This window comes from Zootoca vivipara, chromosome 1, assembly GCF_963506605.1.
Source record: "Zootoca vivipara chromosome 1, rZooViv1.1, whole genome shotgun sequence".
NCBI lineage: Eukaryota > Metazoa > Chordata > Lepidosauria > Squamata > Lacertidae > Zootoca > Zootoca vivipara.
In genome coordinates this window covers 8,640,744-8,664,164 of record NC_083276.1, presented here as the reverse complement: position 1 = coordinate 8,664,164, position 23,421 = coordinate 8,640,744, and the positions used below count along the sequence as shown (strand labels likewise).

At 43.5% G+C, this 23,421-nt stretch overlaps 1 protein-coding gene across 2 annotated transcripts in view; it reads right to left on the bottom strand.

The window, feature by feature from the left end:
* The window catches only part of HIF1A (hypoxia inducible factor 1 subunit alpha), a 38,110-nt gene extending 17,076 nt beyond the window's left edge, over positions 1-21,034 (bottom strand). The window contains exons 1-2 of one of the 2 annotated variants that reach the window (XM_035104333.2): positions 20,667-21,034; positions 123-313 (exon numbers count right to left, since the gene is read on the bottom strand). In XM_035104333.2, the coding sequence (XP_034960224.1) occupies positions 123-313; positions 20,667-20,710 (235 nt within the window). In that variant the 5' untranslated portion in view covers positions 20,711-21,034. The remainder of the gene's footprint in view (positions 1-122; positions 314-20,666) is intronic. The other variant, XM_035104323.2, reaches the window with a different exon arrangement.
* Positions 21,035-23,421: the final 2,387 nt, after the last annotated feature.

Sequence of the window (23,421 nt, the reverse complement as noted above, 5' to 3'; positions counted from 1 at the left end):
TTTCAGATCGTTGCAACACAAACACAAGAGTTAAAACTTCTGATTCACCGAATTGTTACAAACCCTACTTTTCACTCATCTTGAGGACCCCCTTCCATCCTTCTTCAACTGTAAAATCTCACCTGCATCAAGCAGTTTTCTCATGCGCAGGTAGCTGATTGTTAGCCTCATAATTGAGGCTTTGTCGAGATGTGCGCTCACATGGTGGGGAAGAGGCAACTGGTGAGCCAGTTCATAGAACACCTCCGATTCCTTACTCCTCCTGCACCTGGCTGCATCTCTGGATTTCTCCTTTCTGCGTTCTGAACTAATCCTGCGGAAATAAAGTTAAGCATGAGTATTTAAGACCATGTGTATTTGCCTTGTGTTCTCATTGAGCAATTATTGCCTCCAAGCAACCACCTGAAGACAGAGCCACCATACCAACCTCCTAGGTACCATGAGGACCACATGGCTAGTTTTATCTTTCTCACCGTGAAAAACGCCACAGGTTTTTAGTCTAGAAGGGAGAAAGAACCTCAAACACGTAGCCTTTATGGCTGCACTTTAAAAGGGATGGGGACCCCTTGAATCTGACATTCAATGCTAGAGGAGGCTCCATAGGTGGTTTACAACAGTGTTCTTCAGCCTTGAGCCCCCAGATGATACTGCACTATAACTCCCATCCTCTTTGTCCATTGGCTAAGGTGGCTGGGGGTGGTGGGAGGTGTCCAAGGGTTGAAAAACAGTGGTTTGCAAGGAGTGGACAATTGCTAGCAATTCCAATACAGAGTTACTGCATTCAGGGCAAAATAATGAAGTTTCAGAACTATTTTGAGCGCTTAACCAACAACAAATGCCAAATCAACAAAATAATAATCCCTGTTAAAGTAATAAAATTTGTTTAGTCAGCCCGAAATAAGGTTTCAGCTGTCTTTGCAAAAGCCAGCAAGGAGCGGGCGACTGGGACTTCCTTGGGAAGGAATCCCATTGTGAGGGGCCACCACTAATAGACACTCTGTCCTTTGCCAACACCAGCCATGCCTCTGAAGGCCACAGTGCTAGAAACTCAAAAGCAAAGCAATGCTAGCACACCTGCCATGGTCAAGCACATGGCTCTACCTGTGGTATTGTCTCTATGTGTGGCACTGGTCCCACTGGAATAGCTCCACCAGAGTGGTGGGGAGGATAACCAGCAAGCCAGAGCAGTGGCTGCAGAGAGATATGCAAAGCCTGAAAGAAGCAGCAGTGTAGGAAAGATGAGCAGGAGGGTAGGCACCGTTCTCATAGCAAGTTTTTGAAAGGTTGAGCTAATTTTTTCCAGTTACTATTTCGACCCAATATAGCTTGCATTTCACAGCAGCTCAGATCTTCCTTGTAAGGCAATTCCTTTAAGCTACCCAGATGACTTTTACTCATGGAGAAACTGAGCAGCTATGCCTTTTGAACAGGAATGCCTTACAAGCCGCTCGGCGTGCTTCCTCTGGGGTCCTGTTCAGAGATTTCTCTTGGGGAGGGAAAGGGTTGTACAAGATACCCTGGATTTGTAGCATCACTTCTGTAATAGGAGCTCACCTTCCAATTCCTCCCCCCCCCTTTGTTTAAAGGAGAGAGAGAAGAATCTATGCAAAATCATTTTTTGGGGGGGGGGTAGTTCCACTTTGTCACGTGCACCCTTCTCTGCAGAATTTCTACTCTAAGAATTCTCTGTGATGTGGCAATTACAAGGAAATTCACCAGCTGAGCCAAGAATGGTTCTAAAAATCAAATATTCTGCAAGTGCTTGTTTTTGCTTTGTTTTGTTTTGCTGAAGGATAGTATATCCCCTCAAACTGAGATGCAATTTTGTTAACTTTGCACTACTGTGCACACCTAGGGCTAATCCAAAATGTGACCAAGTGGCCACCATTTCACAACAATCTGTTATTTCCACCCCCCTGGAATTTTTCATACACACAATTATTAATACTACATTTACGGTATATCCCACTTCTCCTGGGAGGAGTTCATGGTGAGAGGCCCAAAGTCACCCTGCGAGCTTCATGGCTGAGTGGGGATTCGAACTCTGGTCTCCCAGATCCTAGTCTGACACTAACCATTATATCAATATTGTTTAATATATAACCTTTAAAGAGTTCATTTTAATCTTAGCTACCTTGGGTAGCTTATGATGGGAAGGCAATGTACTGACATAATAATAGGTGATTGGAGAAATTCAAGGAAAACAGGTCTGCCCGCACCTATTAACCATGATGTGATGGTTCAATATGCTACTGATAAGGAGGAGGAGCTGTTGACTTCAGAAGGAGTTTTGACTACAGCACTGAAAGGTTGAGTGAGATGAGAGGGAGGTTTGTGGGACTTTAGGGAGGATTGGCACAGCAGCGCTGTGAGGAATGATTTGGCAGCAAGAGACAGTGAATTGTTAAGAGATGTGTAGGAGAGCTGCTATAAAGTGAACTGTTTGGAAGGTGGAGGAAGAGCATAGAGGGTGATTTTTAAGGGCTCAGCGTGCTGAGCTTGGTGGGAGGAGAATTGGAAGGGAGTTCCTGCGGCATTCAGACTGGCAGAGTGAAAGGCAAGATGGAAGATAATGAAGAGAACAGAACAGCCAGCACAAAAGTGACTAATGAGGGAGTTGAAAGGCAGTTTTCAAATGATGCTTGCAGCAAAAGTATTGTTTTGTGTTTTATGAAGGATGTAAGCTGCCTTGAATGTCTCTCCTGAGACTCTCTTGGAAGATATGAATTATTGAAATAAATACATAAAATTAAGAGCCAGCTCTGGAGGTTTTCCAGGAGGCATTTAATTTATTAATTAATAGCCCTACAAATCTAGGTTCTCTTTTGTCTGATCATGAACAGTTTATGTTAATATAGATCTTATCTTACAACAAGTGTGGGGGCTCTTCAGCTCTCCAGATATTGCTTAACTACAATACCCATTAGCCATGCTTGCTGGGGCTGATGGGAGCTGCAGTTCAGCAAACATGAGGAGGGCCAAATGTTCCCCCACACCTGCCTTACAAGGCTGTAAATATGATTCAATACTCTGAACACTCAAGTCGTATTATAAAAAGAGCTAAGTGGTTATTAATAAAACTACTCCCAAAATATCACATATTGCTACCTGAATTATGAGCAAGATTGCCAGCAATCAATTGATTCAGTGTACCAGATACATCAAGCATCTCAGCTGCACAACCCATCTGTTTCAACGATGAAGTCAGACCCACTAAAATAATCTACTGCAGCAAGCACTTAAATTCAGATGTAACTAACCACCACTTCTATCAGATTGTGATGAAACACACACACATACACAACTCAGTCAAATGAAATATTTAACTTCAAAAGGCTACTAATAAGCCTATTCATAAAGCTATTACAACATTTAAGAGGAGGAACAATTTCTAGAGTAGTGTTGCCCAGCCTGGGCAACAGGCACTCCCTGAGGAGGCAAGAACAGCCTAATAGAAGGCACAACGTACTTTCATTTTTTAAAATAATATTCTGAACTTTTTCAATAATATACAACAACTAAACTGAGTTACAGAATTAACATCTCATTGTTTTTATGCTAGTATGAAACATAACCAGCCTCATGTCGGTTCTCTGAAAGAGTGATGGCCACCAACCTGGATGGCTTTAAAAGAGAATTAGCCTTATGCTTTCTGAATCTGGCTATCAATGGCAGCTAGCCACTAGATGGGCCAGTGGCCTGATCTAGCAGGCCCAATTATCTGTAGAATACAAGTGAGGATATATACATAAGGAGAACCTGCTGAATTGGGCCAATGGCCCATCTAGTCCAGCGGCCAACTAGTAGGAACCCAGAAAGCAGGACCTAAGCACAAGAGCATTTTCCCCTCTTGCAGCTTCCAACAAGTGGTATTTCAGAAGCACACTGCCTCCATCATCACATCAAGGAGTGTGTGTGTGTGTGTGAGAGAGAGAGTGAGTAAGAGAGAATGAGAATGAGAATGACTGCTTTCCACAAGCCACCCAAATGGAACCCAGCAACCAGTGTTTAAAAACTTCTGCCTTTGTCCATGGTTCACTGCCATTTCCACTTTGTGTGTTTCTTCTTCTTGCATACTACTGGGACAAGAGACTTGTTGTAAGGGAAAGCTACATTCAAACAATGTAGTTGAGATCATAGAATTGTAGAACTGTAGTGCTTGAAGAGACCCCGAGGGTCATGTATTCCAAACCCCTGACAAACAAGACATTCCACTGTGGCAAGCGCAACCTAGGTTTAAGGTGCTGTTTGGCAACTAGCTTATACCAGTTTCAAATACTGGCAAGGAAGCCCATATAAAAAGCACCAGAAATGTTACTTGATGTTTCATGGTAACAACATGGTAACAACATGGCTAGAGTCATATCCTGCACCCCGGGTCTGGAAGTAGCTTCATATATTATATGCCACTGGCACCTCTGTTCAGCAACTGAATAAGCTGTGGCAATGTTGCAGAGGTCCTTCTGCCAGTGACTTAACTGTTCTAGCAGTAAGGATCGTCAACTGTGATTCGCAGAGATGCTCCAATCTGGGCTTGGAGGGGAGAAATAAACAGCAAAGCTATAAGACGAGGCGCAGCTGGGGTTTGGGAACACAGCATGTCAAAAGAGAGAAGAGTGGGAAGGCAGGAAAAGGCTTTTTTAAAAGGCTAGCGGTTCAAAGTAATGGGAGAGAAATGAATTGGCAGAGAGAAGGAACAGAATCTTCTGGGTGGAAAGTTGAAGTTCATCGGGTTGTTTTAAATAGCCAAATACTTGCAGGCCTGATCCATTTTGGATTCCTCAGAACTCACTGCTGTGTCTACTGGAAAGGGTCGGCCCACACCCTGTAGATGCTGCCAAGCCGCTCCCATCTCTCTTGGCAACATCTGCTTCTTCTGCCTTTGGCAACATCTGTCAATCAATGTACCCTTCTTGAACACAGCTAACATTACTCTTTCAACATTGTGTTTTTAGACATAACTATTGACAGGCAGAAGCACTCCTGTGTCACAAACACAATGCGGATGGCAGCTCCCCAAGTTACACAAAGAACTAGGTCGGCAGGATTTGTACAACTTCCTACTGCCTTGGAGTCCTGTCAAGGAAACTCATGACTTGAAGCATATTTACCAGAGGAATGTTTGTTTATCCACAGCACAAACTGAAGAGGGATTCATGATTTGGACAAGTATGATGCAGGCAATATAGTATAGTTTTATGCTTTGTTCTATTTATAAGCTACCTTGGGGGTCCTTTCGTCACTGAAATCATGGGGGCGTGGAGAATGGACTGAAACCATTCCAGGGCTGCGGAGCATGTGGCCCTCCAGATAAGGTGAAAGTACAGCTCCCATCATTCCTGTCCACTGGCCATACTGAAAGTTGGCGTTCGGTAAGATTTGTGGGGGCCCAGGCTCCCCAGCCCTGGAATAGACTGCTGCTAACTTTTTAATGATAGGCAGGGCTGTGCATACATCATGCTGTTTCTCCTTGAAACAGACATCCAGGGCCTTGCCCCCCACTGCCAGTATCTTATTTAACCACATTTAAGGCTTCCATAAGGAGAAAACATTGCATACAAGTGTTCAAGCCAACATTCACAGTCATAAGGGTTGAAGGCTCCTCTCTAACAACCACCACCACTAAAAGGCAAAAGCAGAGTTTCTCAGGAAGCAAGAGCTCTGTGGCCACTTCCACATTTGGTGTTTTCTCTGCACTCCTGCAGAATTGTGGCATGCACACAGGAATCTGCCAATAATGAGGATATAAGTTATGCTGAGTACAGAGTAGCACTCAGGATTTGTCAATGTTCCACCTGTGGTTTCATCTGTCTTGTTAAAAACAAAAGACTTGTTTTTCTATTTGCTCTCAGCTCCAGGTTACCTCTGCTTTGCTCAGCTCTTTTTCAGACAATAATGCAAAGCTTATACTTGAGACCATTCTCATCAACCAGCATGCATACTGTTTGGCACAGTGGTAGCCAACTTGAAGCCCTCCAGATGATATTTGACTCTTAACTCCCAGCAGCCCCAGCCAACAGTGCCAATGGTCAAAGATGGCAGGAGTTGTAGTCCAACTACACCTGGAAGTCATCATATTTGCTATCTCTGATTTAGCCCAACGTTGCTGCGGTACTATCAGTAGAAGTAGCTAGTAGTAAAAAGAATTCGCAATATATTGCATTTTATTTCAAGAAGAGCTACCAAGGCAGATGAGAGACAAATAAAAGCCAACAGCAAAATAGTAAGAATAAAGCCAATTACAAAACTACAGGTATCCATAATTAACACACACAGTAAAACAACTACATTAAAACATCCAAAATTAAATATCTAGTAGGACGAAATGCTAGTCTGAAGAGGTGCATCTTCAAGGGCGATCAGACTGCCAATGCCGATGGGGCCTCCCATATTTCAGCAGGCAGAGCATTACACAATATTGGTGCACCAGAGAAAAAGCCCACCTCCATGTTACTACAAGCTGACATTCATCAGGCCATGGCAAATCTAACTAACCAGGTTCCATTTGCAGGTCTTAATGCCCTTACAAGGCAGTGAAGAAGACCACATCTTAAGCTTGAGGGAGCAATTATGGTTTAACAACAAGTGACTTCTGCAAACGTATTTCAGCTTGGCTAAATAAAAAAGAATTGATACTGGTGGTGACCTTTTTCACTGTTATTGTTTGTGTATACACTCCCAGAGTAGTAATTTTCTGGTTCCATGAGTGGACTGATTGAGGACTTAAGGCCCTCACTGGAACATCAACAATGGTAATTAAGCCCTCTATTTATAAAATACATGTAAACAGCACTTATGCCATGCCAATACTTTTGGATTCTGAAACAACTGCTACTATACATTTAGTATGATTACCAAGAAATGCTGTGATGATCACCTAAACACTGCTGAAAGGAATTGTCTCCACCAATATTATTGCAGATTAATTTATGTTACTGTATCCTCTGTTCTAAAAGTTATTCAAAATAATTAAGCTGTCATCACCCTTTCCATATTTTCTTTTGCAAGTGAAATTCATATATGACCACTTATAAAAATAAAACACAAAATATTACATTTTTAAACACACATAGATTTGGCCTTGCCAGTAGTCTCATTTTTATCCTGTGAAAACTTTTCCCATCTCCATTTTACAGCAATCATGTATTAAAAACCAGGAAATAATCACTCTTGTTCCAAGTCTTCACATGCAGTCTCCAGTATCACATGGTTTTGTGCTTCATTTTGAAGCTCTGTGTTCCCCTTTTCCCAACATGTAAAACTAGCCAATAAAAAAGATGGTTAATTAAGTGCAATCTGGCCATTTGTGAAAAGGAAAAGCAAGGAGAGTTGGTCGCAGCCTCTCTCCGGGAACTGGATGCTTGTTTGGTCTGGGGCAGGGCCTGTGAAAGCTAGATGAAGCACCAAAATGAGGGTAATGCAGAGAGCTTGGAGGAAGAGTGTAGGGTGATTAAGAACCTAACAGGAAAAGGGCTCAAATACCTAAGAATAGCACAGTCTTGAGGGTGTGTAGAGATGAATCTCTGGGCCTTTCTTTCTCAGTGGGGGTCTGAGAGTGCCCTGGTCTATAAGGTACTACTGGGAGGAAAATTATTTTGTTTTAACTAAATACAAATTCAGGTAGGTAGCCGTGTTGGTCTGATGCAGTCGAAATAAAAAATTAAAAAATAGTCCAGTAGCACCTTAGAGACCAACTAAGTTTGTTCTAGGTATATGCTTTCGTGTGCATGGCATCTGAAAGCTGTACAGTATGCTGGCTCCCTCGGCCAGTAAAGCGAGATGAGTGCCGCAACCCCAGAGTCGTCTGCTGGAAAAGAGTTACATGTGTATCTGCTTTCATATAAAAGGTCTGCTTTTTCAAGTTTATAAAATGGCAACTATAGCAGCCCCCAACAAATAGAAGATCAAAGGTACAAAGGCAGCTTGGGAAGTTGAAAGAACAAGATGATAACTCATATTATGCTTGCAGTCCAATGACAAAATTTATTTTTGCTTTTATGGTAAACCATGCTTAAATTCCACAGAAGGTCTTGCTGCTGAGCTCCTTAGTAGAAATTGTAAATGATGGAGCCAAATTTCTTGAGAACTACTTTTTTAAAAATTTACAGGATGTTTGCTAGAATAGCAGTAACCTGACTCTGCATATACTTCTGGTCACAAAGTAGGGATATTTTCTAAAAACTGAAAGCCTGAGCACAGAAGGATAGAACTTGCACAGCCTATCCCATTTATTCCTGCCGAGTAAATACTGCATCTGGCACTCCTTATGCAGCAGTGTTGGGAACTACAGCTTGCCCAATTTGCTTGACTTACCAACATTATCAAACTCACATGTACTACAGTGTCCCAAAACTTATCCCACTATTAGGTTTGATATACATAGCTAAATAATTCCAGCCTGCAACATACTTCCAGGGACCGCAAAACCAACACTGCAAGTAAAGCAGTTGGGAAGGTTAAAAAACAGCAACAAAGCTGCAAGATCTTCTGAACTCTAAATTTTAAATCCCTCAGATACTTAAGCCTGACTACTGAAGTGTTTTATTCCAAAAAGATAAATGTGCAGGTGCAATGAAGGGTTAATGAAAAGCCAGCTCGTGATTTATGCTTAGTCATCAAGTCACAAACCAAGGATAAAAGATTGCAATCCACAAAATTACTTACTCCAAATCAGTCTCACTGAAGTCAACCATGCGGATTAAGTGTCCTGGTGATTTGAGAGGTATACAATCGTATTATAGGAGACTATAATTAGACAAATGCACCACCATTAAGCAAGTATTCACATTAGTGCTGGAGAATACCTCAAAACAAGCAACTCAGATGCCCAAACAAAATAGTCCACCTGCATAAACAGAGGAAAACTTACTCCTGCTATTTTTTTCAGGAAGTCCCTTTAAAGGATCTGCTCTTGCGCTTTTATCCTAACACCTCAAAACGTAATTTTTTTTTAAAAAAAATGTGTCCTGTAAACAAGACAACTCTAAAAAAAACATGCCCTGTAAACAAGACAATTCTTTTAAAAATAACACATGTCTACAAAATAAGAGGCAGCATTAATTTGCCTTCTGTAGGTTATTTGGCTTCAGGAAAACCACCACATAATTCACTGGTATTGTACAGTATATTCTTTTCTTGTCAGTTGCGTGTAAGTAAGGTGTTTCTGTATCGGGCTGGGCTGGGGCCTAGAGGAAGTGGTACGGCAATTCACCAGAAATTATAGTACAGTGGTAAAAACAAATAGTGGGGGAGAGAAGGCAAGCAAAATGTGAGGGAGATAGTGGAAGGATGAGGAAATTGAATGCAGACTTCCAAAAAATAGCAAGGAGAGACAAAAGGGCCTTCTTAAACAAGCAATGCAAAGAAATACAGGAAAACAACAGGATGGGAAAAACCAGAGATCTGTTCAAGAAAATTGGAGATATGAAAGGAACATTTCGTACAAAGATTACCATAATAAAGGACAAAAGTGGAAAGGACCTAACAGAAGCAGAAGACATCAAGAAGAGGTGGCAAAAATACACAAAGGAATTATACCAGAAAGATATGGAGGTCTCATACACCTTGCCGACAAAGGTCCGTATAGTTAAAGCTATGGTTTTCCCAGTAGTGATGTATGGAAGTGAGAGCTGGACCATAAAGAAGGCTGATCGCCGAAGAATTGATGCTTTTGAATTATGGTGCTGGAGGAGACTCTTGAGAGTCCCATGGACTGCTAGAAGATCAAACCTATCCATTCTTAAGGAAATCAGCCCTGAGTGCTCACTGGAAGGACAGATCGTGAAGCTGAGGCTCCAATACTTTGGCCACCTCATGAGAAGAGAAGAATCCTTGGAAAAGACCCTGATGTTGGGAAAGATTGAGGGCACTAGGAGAAGGGGACGACAGAGGACAAGATGGTTGGACAGTGTTCTCGAAGCTACGAACATGAGTTTGACCAAACTGCGGGAGGCAGTGCAAGACAGGAGTGCCTGGCGTGCTATGGTCCATGGGGTCACGAAGAGTCGGACACGACTAAACGACTAAACAACAACAACAAAAGTGTGGTTGCTGATCTTGAGCCAGACATCCTGGAGAGTGAAGTCAAATGGGCCTTAGAAAGCACTGCTAATAACAAGGCCAGTGGAAGTGATGATATTCCAGCTGAACTATTGAAAATTTTAAAAAGATGATGCTGTTAAGGTGCTACACTCAATATGCCAGCAAGTTTGGAAAACTCAGCAGTGGCCAGAGGATTGGAGAAGATCAGTCTACATCCCAATCCCAAAAAAGGGCAGTGCCAAAGAATGCTCCAACTACCGCACAATTGCGCTTATTTCACACGCTAGCAAGGTTATGCTTAAAATTCTACAAGGCAGGCTTAAGCAGTATGTGGACCGAGAACTCCCAGAAGTGCAAGCTGGATTTCGAAGGGGCAGAGGAACCAGAGACCAAATTGCAAACATGCGCTGGATTATGGAGAAAGCTAGAGAGTTTCAGAAAAACATCTACTAACTGCTTCATTGACTACGCAAAAGCATTTGACTGTGTCGACCACAGCAAACTATGGCAAGTTCTTAAAGAAATGGGAGTGCCTGATCACCTCGTCTGTCTCCTGAGAAATCTCTATGTGGGACAAGAAGCCAAAGTTAGAACTGGATATGGAACAACTGATTGGTTCAAAATTGGGAAAGGATTACGACAAGGCTGTATATTGTCTCCCTGCTTATTTAACTTATATGCAGAATTCATCATGCGAAAGGCTGGACTGGATGAATCCCAAACCGGAATTAAGATTGCCGGAAGAAATATCAACAACCTCAGATATGCTGATGACACAACCTTGATGGCAGAAAGTGAGGCAGAATTAAAGAACCTTTTAATGAGGGTGAAAGAGGAGAGCGTAAAATATGGCCTGAAGCTCAAAATCAAAAAAACTAAGATCATGGCCACTGGTCCCATCACCTCCTGCCAAACAGAAGGGGAAGAAATGGAGGCAGTGTGAGATTTTACTTCCTTGGGTTCCATGATCACTGCAGATGGTAACAGCAGTCACGAAATTAAAAGACGCCTGCTTCTTGGGAGAAAAGCAATGACAAACCTAGACAGCATCTTAAAAAGCAGAGACATCACCTTGCCGACAAAGGTCCGTATAGTTAAAGCTATGGTTTTCCCAGTACCGTAGGGATGTATGGAAGCGAGAGCTGGACCATAAAGAAGACTGATCACCGAAGAATTGATGGTTTTGAGTTATGGTGCTGGAGGAGACTCTTGAGAGTCCCATGGACTGCAAGAAGGTCAAACCTATCCATTCTTAAGGAAGCCCATTCTTAAACTGAAACCGTTCTTAAACGCGCACTTTCCCTAGTGACACCTCCTGCTGCTGCTGCCCTTCCACCGTTCAGATTCCGTTCTTAGACCGAGATAAAGTTTTCAAACCAGGACACTACTTCCAGTTTTGCAGAGTTCGTAAACCGAATCGTTTGTAAACAGGACTGTTCTTAAGCCGAGGTACCACTGTATTGACAACCATCCATATAAAAGCTTCTACCTTTACAAATTGCATAACTATGACTGCCTACTCATTAAAAAACAAACCAGCCATCTAACCAATAGCTTCTGCATTCCATATTTTAACTTTGCTATATGTTTAATCTTGCAGGGATTTAAAAAGTTGTATGCAGACATACATATGGCAAGTTGTTCAGTATGTCCCAACAAAGGAACAGACTAATTTTTTAAAAAATTAAAAGTATAGGCAACTGAGTAAAATGCAGAATGTCTGTTTAAAATGAAATCCCCTAGAAACTAGAGTTTATGTAGTTGATTCTGAATGTAAGGAGTGAACTTGGATTAAGTAATCCTGCATCCTGCCCAGGAATGCTGCATACCACAGGTTATCAACCCATGACCTATACCCAGGATGGGGAACTACTAAAAAGTGGGATCACCTTTCCACCAGCATTAACAGCTGTTAACTCTTTGTGCAGTTCCAGAAGTGCTCAGTTGTATTATCAGTTTTCAGTACTGCAAATAATTCTGGAAGTGCTGAGAGATCACGGCTGCCTGGAATGCTCCCACTCACGTTACTAGCATTAACAGCTTTGTAAGTTCTTGCTTGGTTACATCCGCAGTAAATAATCCAGACTCTGCGCGGCTGGTCTACATAGATATGGGATGAGGAGGGCTGAATGGGGCTTAAAAATAGCAATTTCTGAAGCACTCTGCTAGTGAGAATTTTCCTTCTTCCCACTCAGTCACAGCCAAACTTTTAAGCTGTGTTATTCATGAGTTGGAGTAACAAAAATATGCTCTCCTTTAATCAATGGATTGAAGACATGACAGCACTTGCAACATAGGAATGGATTGCTTATAGACACAGACTTTGTGCTTGGATAAATATACTGATATTTGGAGCAAGTTCATACAGAATATAGTAGGTTATTAAAAGAACCCTGGACGGTTAAGTCCAGTCAGAACCAACTATCTCGCTTCAGGCCGAGGGAGCTGGTGTTTGTCTACAGACAGCTTTCCGGGTCATGTGGCCAGTATGACTAAACCGCTTCTGGTGCAGTGGAACACTGTGATGGAAACCAGAGCACACGGAAATGCCGTTTACCTTCCTGTCACAGCGGTACCTATTTATCTACATGCACTGGTATGCTTTTGAACTGCTAGGTTGGCAGAAGCTGAGACAGAGCAACGGGAGCTCACCCCATCACGTGGATTCGAACCGCTGACCTTCCGATCTGCAACCCCAAGAGGCTCATCATTAATAATCATATATGTATTAGCATATTGTTGTTGTTGTTTAGTCGTTTAGTTGTGTCCGACTCTTCGTGACCCCATGGACCAGAGCACGCCAGGCACTCCTGTCTTCCGCTGCCTCCTGCAGTTTGGTGAAACTCGTGTTTGTAGCTTTGAGAACACTGTCCAACCATCTCGTCCTCTGTCGTCCACTTCTCCTAGTGCCCTCCATCTTTCCCAACATTAGGGTCTTTTCCAAGGATTCTTCTCTTCTCATGAGGTAGCCAAAGTATTGGAGCCTCAGCTTCAGGATCTGTCCTTCCAGTGAGCACTCAGGGCTGATTTCCTTCAGAATGGATAGGTTTGATCTTCTTGCAGACCATGGGACTCTCAGGAGTCTCCTCCAGCCCCATATTAGCACATATACATATGCATATATATATATATGGCAGAGGACGAGATGGTTGGACATGTTCTCGAAGCTACGAACGTGAGTTTGACTAAACTCACATAAATTTGTAAGGCATACATTAAAGTTAAGCCAGAATCTTCTCCACATCTAAACTGCACATTTCATTTATCAAAGGCTGGGAACTATAGTGACGCCAGAGCCACATGATGTCACAAATATGCCCTTCTTCCAGAACCAAAGCCTTTTTACAAGAGATCTCTTTCACAGCTCTAGCCTCACACCTGCAACATTATTTGGACAGTAGTTGCTATCTACCTTCAAGAGGTCCATTTAAATTTTAAAAACAGTAACCATGTGGTAATCAAACCTGGTACCTTCAATGTACACAAACATCAGAACACAAATTAGCAAGAAACCAGCCAAACTGCTGCTCGCCTAGGCACCTGTGGGTTGCCACGGTTAACATGGGTACGGAAGCCAATACAACTGCGTATGGGCTAGTAACATTTGTAAACTTATTTGAAAGGCTGGACTACCATTTAGGAACCATGCTCCATCAGTTTGTTTATTAGCCAGTTTATTCTTAAGTAAGGTGTCATATGTTACTGTTTCTCAAGCACAGAAAACTATGATCTTCTCCTCACCATACCTCACCATTGTGTGTTTGTGCGTGCACATGTTACAAGTTCCAAACAACCACAAAGTTAATTCCATGCACTGAAGGGGATCTATCCTTTGAAACAGCAGCCAGGCAGCCTGCTTGTCCATCCACGAACACAGAAAAATGCATCTGAAATTGTGAGGGTTTTTCAAGACAGTTTGTTATATGGTATTTCAGATGTTGTCCATTGTTCAAATTCAAAAACATATGCCCACACCCTTGGGCAGGCCTAAAGTAGCTCTTTGGATCGCTGGCATACTTGACACAAATCCACAACTGGCATCAAGCAGCTTATTTTTCAAACTAAAGCAGGGATGAAAAGAATGCTATCCCTTATTTATTATTAAATGTTTCTATATGCTACCTATTATTTATTTATTTATTTATTTATTTATTTATTTATTATTACCCCCCAGCCACTCTGGGTGGCTTCCAAAACATATAAAAACATAATAAAACATCAAATATTAATAGTAACAATCCAATATTAAAAAGTCACAATAACTCTAAAATGAACAACTTATATCAAATAAAGCAATATTCAATAATCCATTAGAATCTAATAGTAAACAGTAAAATTAAACATCAGCAAAAAGTGTTTGGCAATTAACAAAAAGAACCCCCCCCCAAAAAAAGATAAATTCAGCTCTTGTGCTCAAGAATATGAAACTGGAAATCAGATAGGTGATTAGAGTATACACTGTTCTAAGATTCTGGAGAACAGACAGGGACAGTGTGTTTCAAAGAAGCCACTCCACTTTATGTACAGTAAATATCTAGTCTCATATCGGGTATTGAGAACAGTACTGTCTTTGTTGATTTATAATTTACAAAAGTCATACTGGTAATTAAAACTTGCAATTCTAATGGATTTTAAATACTTAATGTAGAGCAGGCATCAATGATGCCACAAAAGCCTCTTTCTATCAGTTAGCTACCCAGATGCCCAAAAGATAAATGCCACAACAACCCTTCATATCCCATGTCCATTCTAAAAGACAGGGCTATTTAAAAACCTTATCATTAAAGCTCATCTCCAAGCTGGAAAACCCCTTGACCATTCTGAGCATGAGAGCTGCACACTCTTAACCTTTGTTTTCTTTTAATGCAAATCAACTATTTCAGGTTACTTTCCATTACTGAAGTGATACTGAATTTTCAATAACAGCAAGTTACAAATCTGAAGCCACCCTTACCAATACACACTCTTCTCCCACAACACTTCCCTGGGGAAAACCTCACCCCCTAGCCCTTATTCATGATTAAGGCCAACCCCTTAAATCTGTGCACAAAACAGACTTCATTTTCAGCTGATTCTGAATCCAAGAAGTACTACTTCTTTTCAGAGTTTCAGAGTTTCCAGTTAGCCTCTTAGCACAAGTAGATTTTCAAAGCAAGGTGTAGCCCTCTTTTCAAGACATCTGAGCCTTAAGAAGAGCTGCTGATACAAAGAGCAGAACAATAAAAAGGGAAATGCCTCACTTTCAAATCCTTACAAGCTCCCTAGAGGCATCTCAGCAACCTTTTTCAGCTGTGGGCCAGTCCACCTTCCCTCAGACCATGTGGTGGGCCGGACTGTATTTTGGAGGGGGGGAAAATGAACGAATTCCTATGCCCCACAAATAACCCATTTTAAATAAAAGGACACATTCTACTCATGTAATAACACCAGACAGGCCCCGCAAATAACCCAGAGATGCATTTTAAATAAAAGGACACATTCTATTCATGCAAAAACACACTGATTCCCAGACCGTCTGCAGGCCGGATTGAGAAGGTGATTGGGCCGCATCCAGCCCACGGGCCTTAGGTTGCCTATCCCTGGGCTGGTCACTAGAAACAGAACATTGGTCTAATCCAGCAAGGCTGTTCTAATGAAGGAAAACGGGAGAATGCCTTGGGAAGAACATGTGCCCAGCTAAGTATCAAGCCGAAAGTTAATTCCATCTCTGGGGTTGCAAGGAAACCAGTGCCTTTTCCTTCTCGCCCACTGGATGCGTCCTGAAATCTGATGAAGGAAGCCACAGAGGGCAGGACGCTGCTGCAAACAAGGACAAACCTTTGGCAGCAAGCCCGCAAATGTTTTGGATGCAACAGTATCACCATTCCCTGCTTAACCAATGTTGTCAGACACTCCTGTTTGCAGCTTCACCCTTTAGACTTCTCGTATTTGCTAGCCCCCAAAAGACGATAGCAAAGGAAAGCAACGAGGCTACAGCTGGTTCAAAGCTGCCCTGATGTGGCAAAGGTAATCAGACCCCTGAAGCAAGTACAGTTGCGCCTAGGCTTTAATAGAAATGCTATTGTGTTCATATCTTTGCCAAACAATCCTAGTTAAAGAGATGCCTATGGAACAGAACATGGGAAACCTATGATCAGTTCCGAGCAGCTTTCCTTTTTGAAATACAGTAAGAAGCAGCTGGGGGGGGGGACCGGACCTGGGGCACTAGTGGGAGGTGGGAGGGAGCCTAACCCTTCCTCCTATGTTGTTTCCTTGATCAAATCACTTTGTCCACCTGTCCCCTCAAACTGCCCCCCCACAAGAGACTGGAGAAAGGGGATAAAATCCTCTTCCCCGTGAGTTCTATTCTGGGGAGCCCATAGCTGTTCGTAAGGATATCTGAATCTCCTGTATCATATACTTTCATCCCACTCTAGCACTAATGACCTGGAGTCAAAAGTCCTGATGTGTACTAAAAAAAACCAGGAAACCTTTTAAACACTAACATAATTTACACATTACGAATTGAAGAAATGATTTGTGTGGCTTCTAAGCAAGAGCCAGAGGGGCTGCAAGTTTCACACTACATTTGTGTAAATAAGTTTGTTGGGGAAAGGCATTTCCAGAGAAAATAACTGATGCCTGTGAACCTTACAAAACAATCCAGAGTTTCCTCTCAGAGAATCTGTAGTTAGCTTCCTTTGTACAGTATGTGGTGGGTTGTTTGTTTTGTGTAAAACTCTCCACACCAGCATAAATAACTACAGCCCTTAACAGAAGAGCAAACAGGTCTCACCTACCTTCTTTAATTACAAATTTCTATTTGATTGGAAATTTAAGAATTTAAAGCCATGATAAATGTAATGAATATAATGTAATGAATATAGAAATGGAAAACTTAATAAAAATTATTGCAATAATAATAATAATAATAATAACAATAATTACAAACTGAATGTTCACACCAAGACCCAGGAAATGAATGTGTAGCACCAGATTTCAACACAGAAGGCTGCTCTCTAAAGATAGGAGTTGCAATGCATCTACTGTTTCCTCTAAACCAGGGAAGAGTTTGTGGCCACCAGGAGATCTCCTTCGTGCCTTAAAATTGTGGTCTTCCCACAATCATCTTTCTGGCCACAGTCAGCAAGGCAATTTCATATTAGACCATCCCATGGTGACATTAAAACAATGTATTTTTGAACACATCAGAGACAAGCAATTTAATCTTTGCAAAGGATCAGCACATTAGGTGTATATCCTCGTGAACACAGACAAACTTTGCTTCCTAATACTGGTAGTTATACCTGTACAATTTACACTCTTACCAAGTATACAAACTACATGTGTACATGTATCCATAAATATTTACAGTTACAAGTTTAAAAGGGCATATTTTGGTCTGGTTGCATATCATATCAAACATTCTATTTTTTTAAAAAAATATCCAGTTATATCATACCAATAATATCTATTGTTATCGTATAATCAATGTTTTTATTCCTAACCATAATAAAAGCCACCAATTTTGTTGAGAAGTCTGAATTGTTTGTTCTCTTGCCACATCATTTCTGGCATATACCGTAATTCTGTTTACAACCATTACATCCCCACCCTCTTCTTAGCCACTGGTCAATTTTAGGGAGATTACTGCTTCTCCAAGATATATTGATATGCGAATCCGCCCTAGTACAACACATTTGAAGGTATTATGGTGTAGTGAGTGTTTATTCAGTCCCAGTAACACCATTTAAACAGCGAGAAATGTTACAGCTTGAACTCATTTAACAGTCTCAAATTGCAAAAATGGCATTGCTATCAATATAAACAAACACTGCCTCCTGCCAATGGGAGATTAAGAAACTTAATCCACTCAAAAAAGGATTGGTGTCGAATTTAAAAATAATAAAAAATGACCACCCAATCTCCACAAATATCTAATGGCAAACCTTACTACACATCTGCAAATTACTACAGGGTGTTATCACTTGGAAGTCCAAGGTAATTACCAAAGGAAGATCCAACTCGTTCTGAACATGCCACGGGAATCAGCAATTAAGGGAAATATGTGGGTAATTCTGATGTTTAGAATAACCTCTGCTACCCTTGCCAAAAGAAAAGAGCTGCAGTTTCTCTTTCTCAGCGTCCTCCATTCTCAGTGACTCATTCCCACTACAGAGAAGAACAAGTCTGCCTCTTGTAGTCTGAACCAATAGATGGGAGAACCTGATGCAAACAGAGAGCAACTACAACACCAGGAGTTAGAAAGACTTTGGAAGTACCATCTAGAACAGGGGTGGCCAACATGCACTTTCCGACAACTCTCATCATCCCTGACCATTCACCACACTGGCTGGGGCCGGTTTGCCCATCCCTGATCTAGAAAATGATTACAGTATTGGTATAAAATATTTGATCACAGGTCAAAAAAGTTAATCTGATGATACCTTTGATATAAGGCTGCTTGCATCCTCTTTTACTAACATTTACAGAAAACAAGAGCGATTTCCAGGATACCAACGAGAATTTTGTAAATTTTATTTAAACTTTATTTAAACTTTTCAGCGAGTTCCATCTCAAGGGTTAGGCAAGTAATGCAACATTTAGAATTAAAACTAAGTTTAGAACCTGCAACAGACTAAGGGAGCAATCCTATATACAATAAGATGGCATAAATATACTCCAAACTGCATTCAGCAGTGGGGCTACTAATGTGACTGAGCCTGGCAGAAGGGAAACAGACTTTTAAAGTTGTGTTTGAGTTAACCCACCCTTTTTACTAGCTTAATTTATGTCTGTCATCTGACCAGGCTGAATAGGTTTAGGATCCAGTCTAAGTCTCCCCTGGTTCTGGCCCAATCACATCCCCAGAATACTCCTCTTTCTGAGCTTACACCAGCTTAAGATCCACCAGGCTTGATGAGGGAGATAAGGACATACCTCCAGCTGACCAGAGGGTGAGGGAGTTAAGCCAACATAGCTGGCTGCACCAGGAACCTCTCAGCATAGCCAGAGGTCCGCTGGATCCTAACCCACTCATCCCAGTGGATCTTGTTACAGGATACTCCCTCAGTGACCCCAAAAAAGGGGGGAGTCATAGCATTTGTCCTTGAAAGACAATGGAAACACAATTCCAACCATTTTTGAACATTTGAATTGTATGCTTTATTCTCTACCCATTGTCATTATTTTTGCAGCATACAAAAGAACAGTTTGTCTCTTTCACTGGAGACATTTCTGTTCTTCTGAAAAATTCATGAACTTAAGAAACATTACTTTTCTGTTCTGTCTCAGGACGCAGGGCCGACTTTTAAAACATTACTTTCCTCTCACTTTTCAGACACTCAAAGGCACAGAATTTTCATCCACTTACCAACAGTGATTTGTACCTTCCACAAACTGACTTTCCCCCATATGGTTTGGTCACAGAGAACTTGGAAAGCTCGACAGCAAAGCACAATTCTTTTTCTAAATCATAGCCAGGCCCTGGCAGATTCATCTCCATCTAATATCCATCTACAAACACTCAAAAACACATTAACATAACTCCCCTGCCTGTGTGTGCCAAAGAAACCAGAGACTGGACTCACACTGCTCATCTCAACCACAATTCTCACAATCTCCTCATTTCAAACCAGCCAGGTTTTACATTCACCCTAAACCAACAATCTCAAAATGTTGGGGGTCTACCTGGGGAGGCAGCAAAGATAAAACTAATCCTGGAAGAAAAGTTGCACTGATTAGCAAATCAAGGGCACCCCCACTTGTCTATATCCTGGATTCTCGTTTTATTCCCCCTCCCAAAAAAACCTCTCACCCCCACCCCCTCCAACAAAATGGCGACGTGGACACTTTGGAAGGGGGGGAGGGAGAGAGAAGGGAGAGAAAGAAAAGAAGAAGATGGGGAAGCAGGAGGAATGAGAAAAGGGGGGGATTAAGATAAGAACAAAGGGGGGGGAGAAAAGAAGGGGCGCTGCCAGGAACACACACACAGAAAGGACAGAAAGGAGTAACTCTATTCTCTCTCGCACACACTTTTTCTCTGCTAGATTTGCTACGTTATAAAATAATAATAGTAATAGTAATAATAATAGATGGGGAAGGTAAATGATGACAGGACCCTGGAGGAAGGATGCCAAAAAGAAGAAGAGGAAAAAACACCCTGGTGGAAGGAGCGTCCCAAGACGCCCCCTCCCCGCTTTTTGCAAAATGGCAAAGCATCTTCTTTGAAGCCCAGCTGGGTATAAAAAAGAAGAGATAATAATTATAAAGAGAGATCCGAAATCTTGAACAGGAGAAACCAGATTTAGACGGCGGCGGGGCGGGGAGAGAGAAGAGAAGATAATTCGGACGTGGGAAGAAAGCATATTCTTATTTTTATTATTTGCCCAATGGCCTGACTTGGAGGGAGAACAAGAGGAGAAAGGCTGGTGGGAAAGTAGAGAGGGAAGACCACCATCTAACTCCGCGCGCGCGCTCAGCTTCCGGGGGGCACAAAGCAATACTACTACTACTAATAAAATAATAATAATTAATAATAATAATAATAATATTGGGGTAAGTAAGCAAGCAAAGGCCGGCCCTCTACCCGAAACAAGGAGTGGGGTGTGTGTGAAGGAGGCGAGCGGTGCCGCCCAGACCCGCACCTTTTCTTGTCGCTGGAGCCGCCCGTCGTGGCGCAGGGCTGCATGGCGGCAGCAGCCCCGCCGTCGTCGTCGTCGTCGGAAGCCAGCTTGACTGCGCGGAGGGAGCTTCTTCCGCAGGCCGCCGGGCTCTTCTTCTTCCCAAAGAGCCGGGAGGAAGAAAGCAGGCCTCTCTCCTCCGAAAGAGGGCTCGGGCGGAAGCCTCACGCGCCGCGGCAGCAACACCGCGGAGGGGACCTGGCTGAGGGAGGCCGGCGAAGGTTAGTCAGCGGCGTCGGCACAGACGGGAAAGAGGAGTCTCAGGAAAGGCAGGCGAGGCGGGCGGGGACGAGGCGGCCTCGGGCCTCCGCCTTCCCGTCACGAGCGCGGCCTGCGCCAGTCAGGAGAGGCCTAGGCGGCCCGGCCCCCTCCTCGCGGCCTAACGCGGCCCAGCCAACCGCCGCGCTCGAGTGGGTGGGCCCAGCCGCCGCGCTTCACGTGTAGCGCTGCGTGAGGGGCGGGACGGAAGGCCGGCGTCGCCTCCTCAGCGGCAGCGGCGCTGTCCCCTGCGCGCGCTTTCCTTCCCCCCTCACGGCTTCAAGCTGGGGACCCATCAAGTGTCGTTGCCGGACTACAACTCCCGTCACCCCCGGCCGCTGGTCTTAGTTGCTAGGGATGATGGGAGTTGTAGTCCAACAATATCTGGGGGGGGACCAAGGTTGAGAGAGAGAGGGGCTGCCTCACAGGGTCGCCTTGCAGACTCAGAAAGGGCACAGCAGGGTTGGCAGCTGTCCTGTGTAGCGTTTGGGGCTTTTAAGTTGGGTTTCCCAAACTTGGATCTGCAGCTGCTGTTGGAGTACAACTCCTATCCTCCCTAGCTAGCAGGACCAGTGGTCAAGGATGATGGGTGTTGTAGTCCCAAAACAGCTGGAGACCCAACTTTGGAAAATCCTGGTTTGGAAGGTTGTGGGCGATGTGGGGAAAGCCTTCAAATTCAAAGCATAGGCTTTTCCACTGATTGATCGTCCGTTCTCAACCTATTACTGTAGTCTGCTGTACACATGATCATGTTATACCAGGCATCCCCAAACTTCGGCCCTCCAGATGTTTTGGACTACAATTCCCATCATCCCTGACCACTTGTCCTGTTAGCTAGGGATCATGGGAGTTGTAGGCCAAAACATCTGGAGGGCCGCAGTTTGGGGGTGCCTGTGTTATACTGTTTACTATGAGTGTAGCCAGCCAGGGGAGGGCACCTGCCCCCCCTCAATTAAATAAATAAAAAATACTTAACTAATAGTAGAAATAGTCAGAATATTTGAAATTGAATTGCTCAATGAAGTCACTTAAGGCGCATTCTAGCAACACAACTGGCAACCCGACTGAGCGATAGGCATAGCTTGTGACCAATCGTGCTGCAGGTAGCTTGGTTCTGGAACAGGACAGGTGGGTGTCCTGCCACCCCCCGCCCCGCCCCAAACGTAAATCCAGGCTGCGCCCATGCTGTCTACTTGCAAATAACCTCTCTGCTGGAGAAAGCAAGCACGGAGTTACACACAAAGTGTAGTGCAAGAGTTTCTTTTGCCACTGGTAACAGGGATAACACTAATGTGCACAGAACCAACATGTCCAAAACATCCTGGGAGAAAAAAAACCAGGCACCGTTTTTCAAGTAATCTCCCCCATCTTGTTGCCCTTCAGATGTTTTTGAGTACAGCTCTGATCAAGAGCCAGAGAGTAATTTGGAGAAGACAGGAATGAGATAGCTTCCCTGGGCTCACACATACTTACCTCTTCTCCAAAGATGGTGGGAAATAAGAAGTTCTCTGCAAGAAGCTGGGAAGCTTTCTCTTCCAGTTTCGCTTAACCCCAGCTCAGCTAAGCAATCATTCTCACACCAAGATGTGGAAATAAATAGCCTCTGCCCACCTGCCACAGTGTCCCTGCTCAGAGGATGCTGGAGCATGTGTTAGGGCAGTGATGGCGAACCTATGACATGCGTGTAAGCACTCACACACATAGCCATTTTTGGTGACACACGACTGCATGCTGAGACCTCACTTCCGGCCGGAGGCGGAATGCCGCAGGCAAAGCATCTCGGGGCCTTGTGGACTTCCGGCGAGGCAAGATGGTGGTCGGCACGGAGCCGTGGAGCTCCTGAAAGTGACCAGCGCTGCAGGAGCTGCCGGACGGGCTCCCGAGCCACCGAAACCGCCGCCACCAGCGCCTGGACACTGGGGGCCACCACACCAGTGCAGCAACCGGGGAGCTGCCAGACCCTGACCCCAGCCCCACCCCTTGAACCTGATGGACGGTCTTGAGGCCGGAGGAGGAAAAAGGAAGCCCTGGCCCTGCTGCCGCAGCCGCTGCCGCCGCAGAAAGTAAGGAGAAAAAAAAGGAAAAACAAGGCACACCAAGCTCAATAGGTTGCCCATCACTGTGTTAGGGATTGCACATTCAGTTTGTGAGGTACTGGCCAGACCTCAAGGGGCTCACAAATCCCCTACATCAGGCATGTCCAACAGGTAGATCGTGATCTACTGGTAGATCACTGGACGTCTGTGGTAGATCACTGGCTCCCCCCAAAGAAGCTCAGCAACTTTGGTTCCCCTAAAAAAAGCTCTACATCTTTGCCCAGAAGCCTCCAAAACAGGGCTTTCCTTCCTAAAAACAGCTCAACAACCTCGACCTGAACCCCCCAAAAGGGGGTAGATAACTGCCAGTTTTTAACTCTGTGAGTAGATCGCAGTCTCTTGGCCTGCCCTACATGAACATAGAG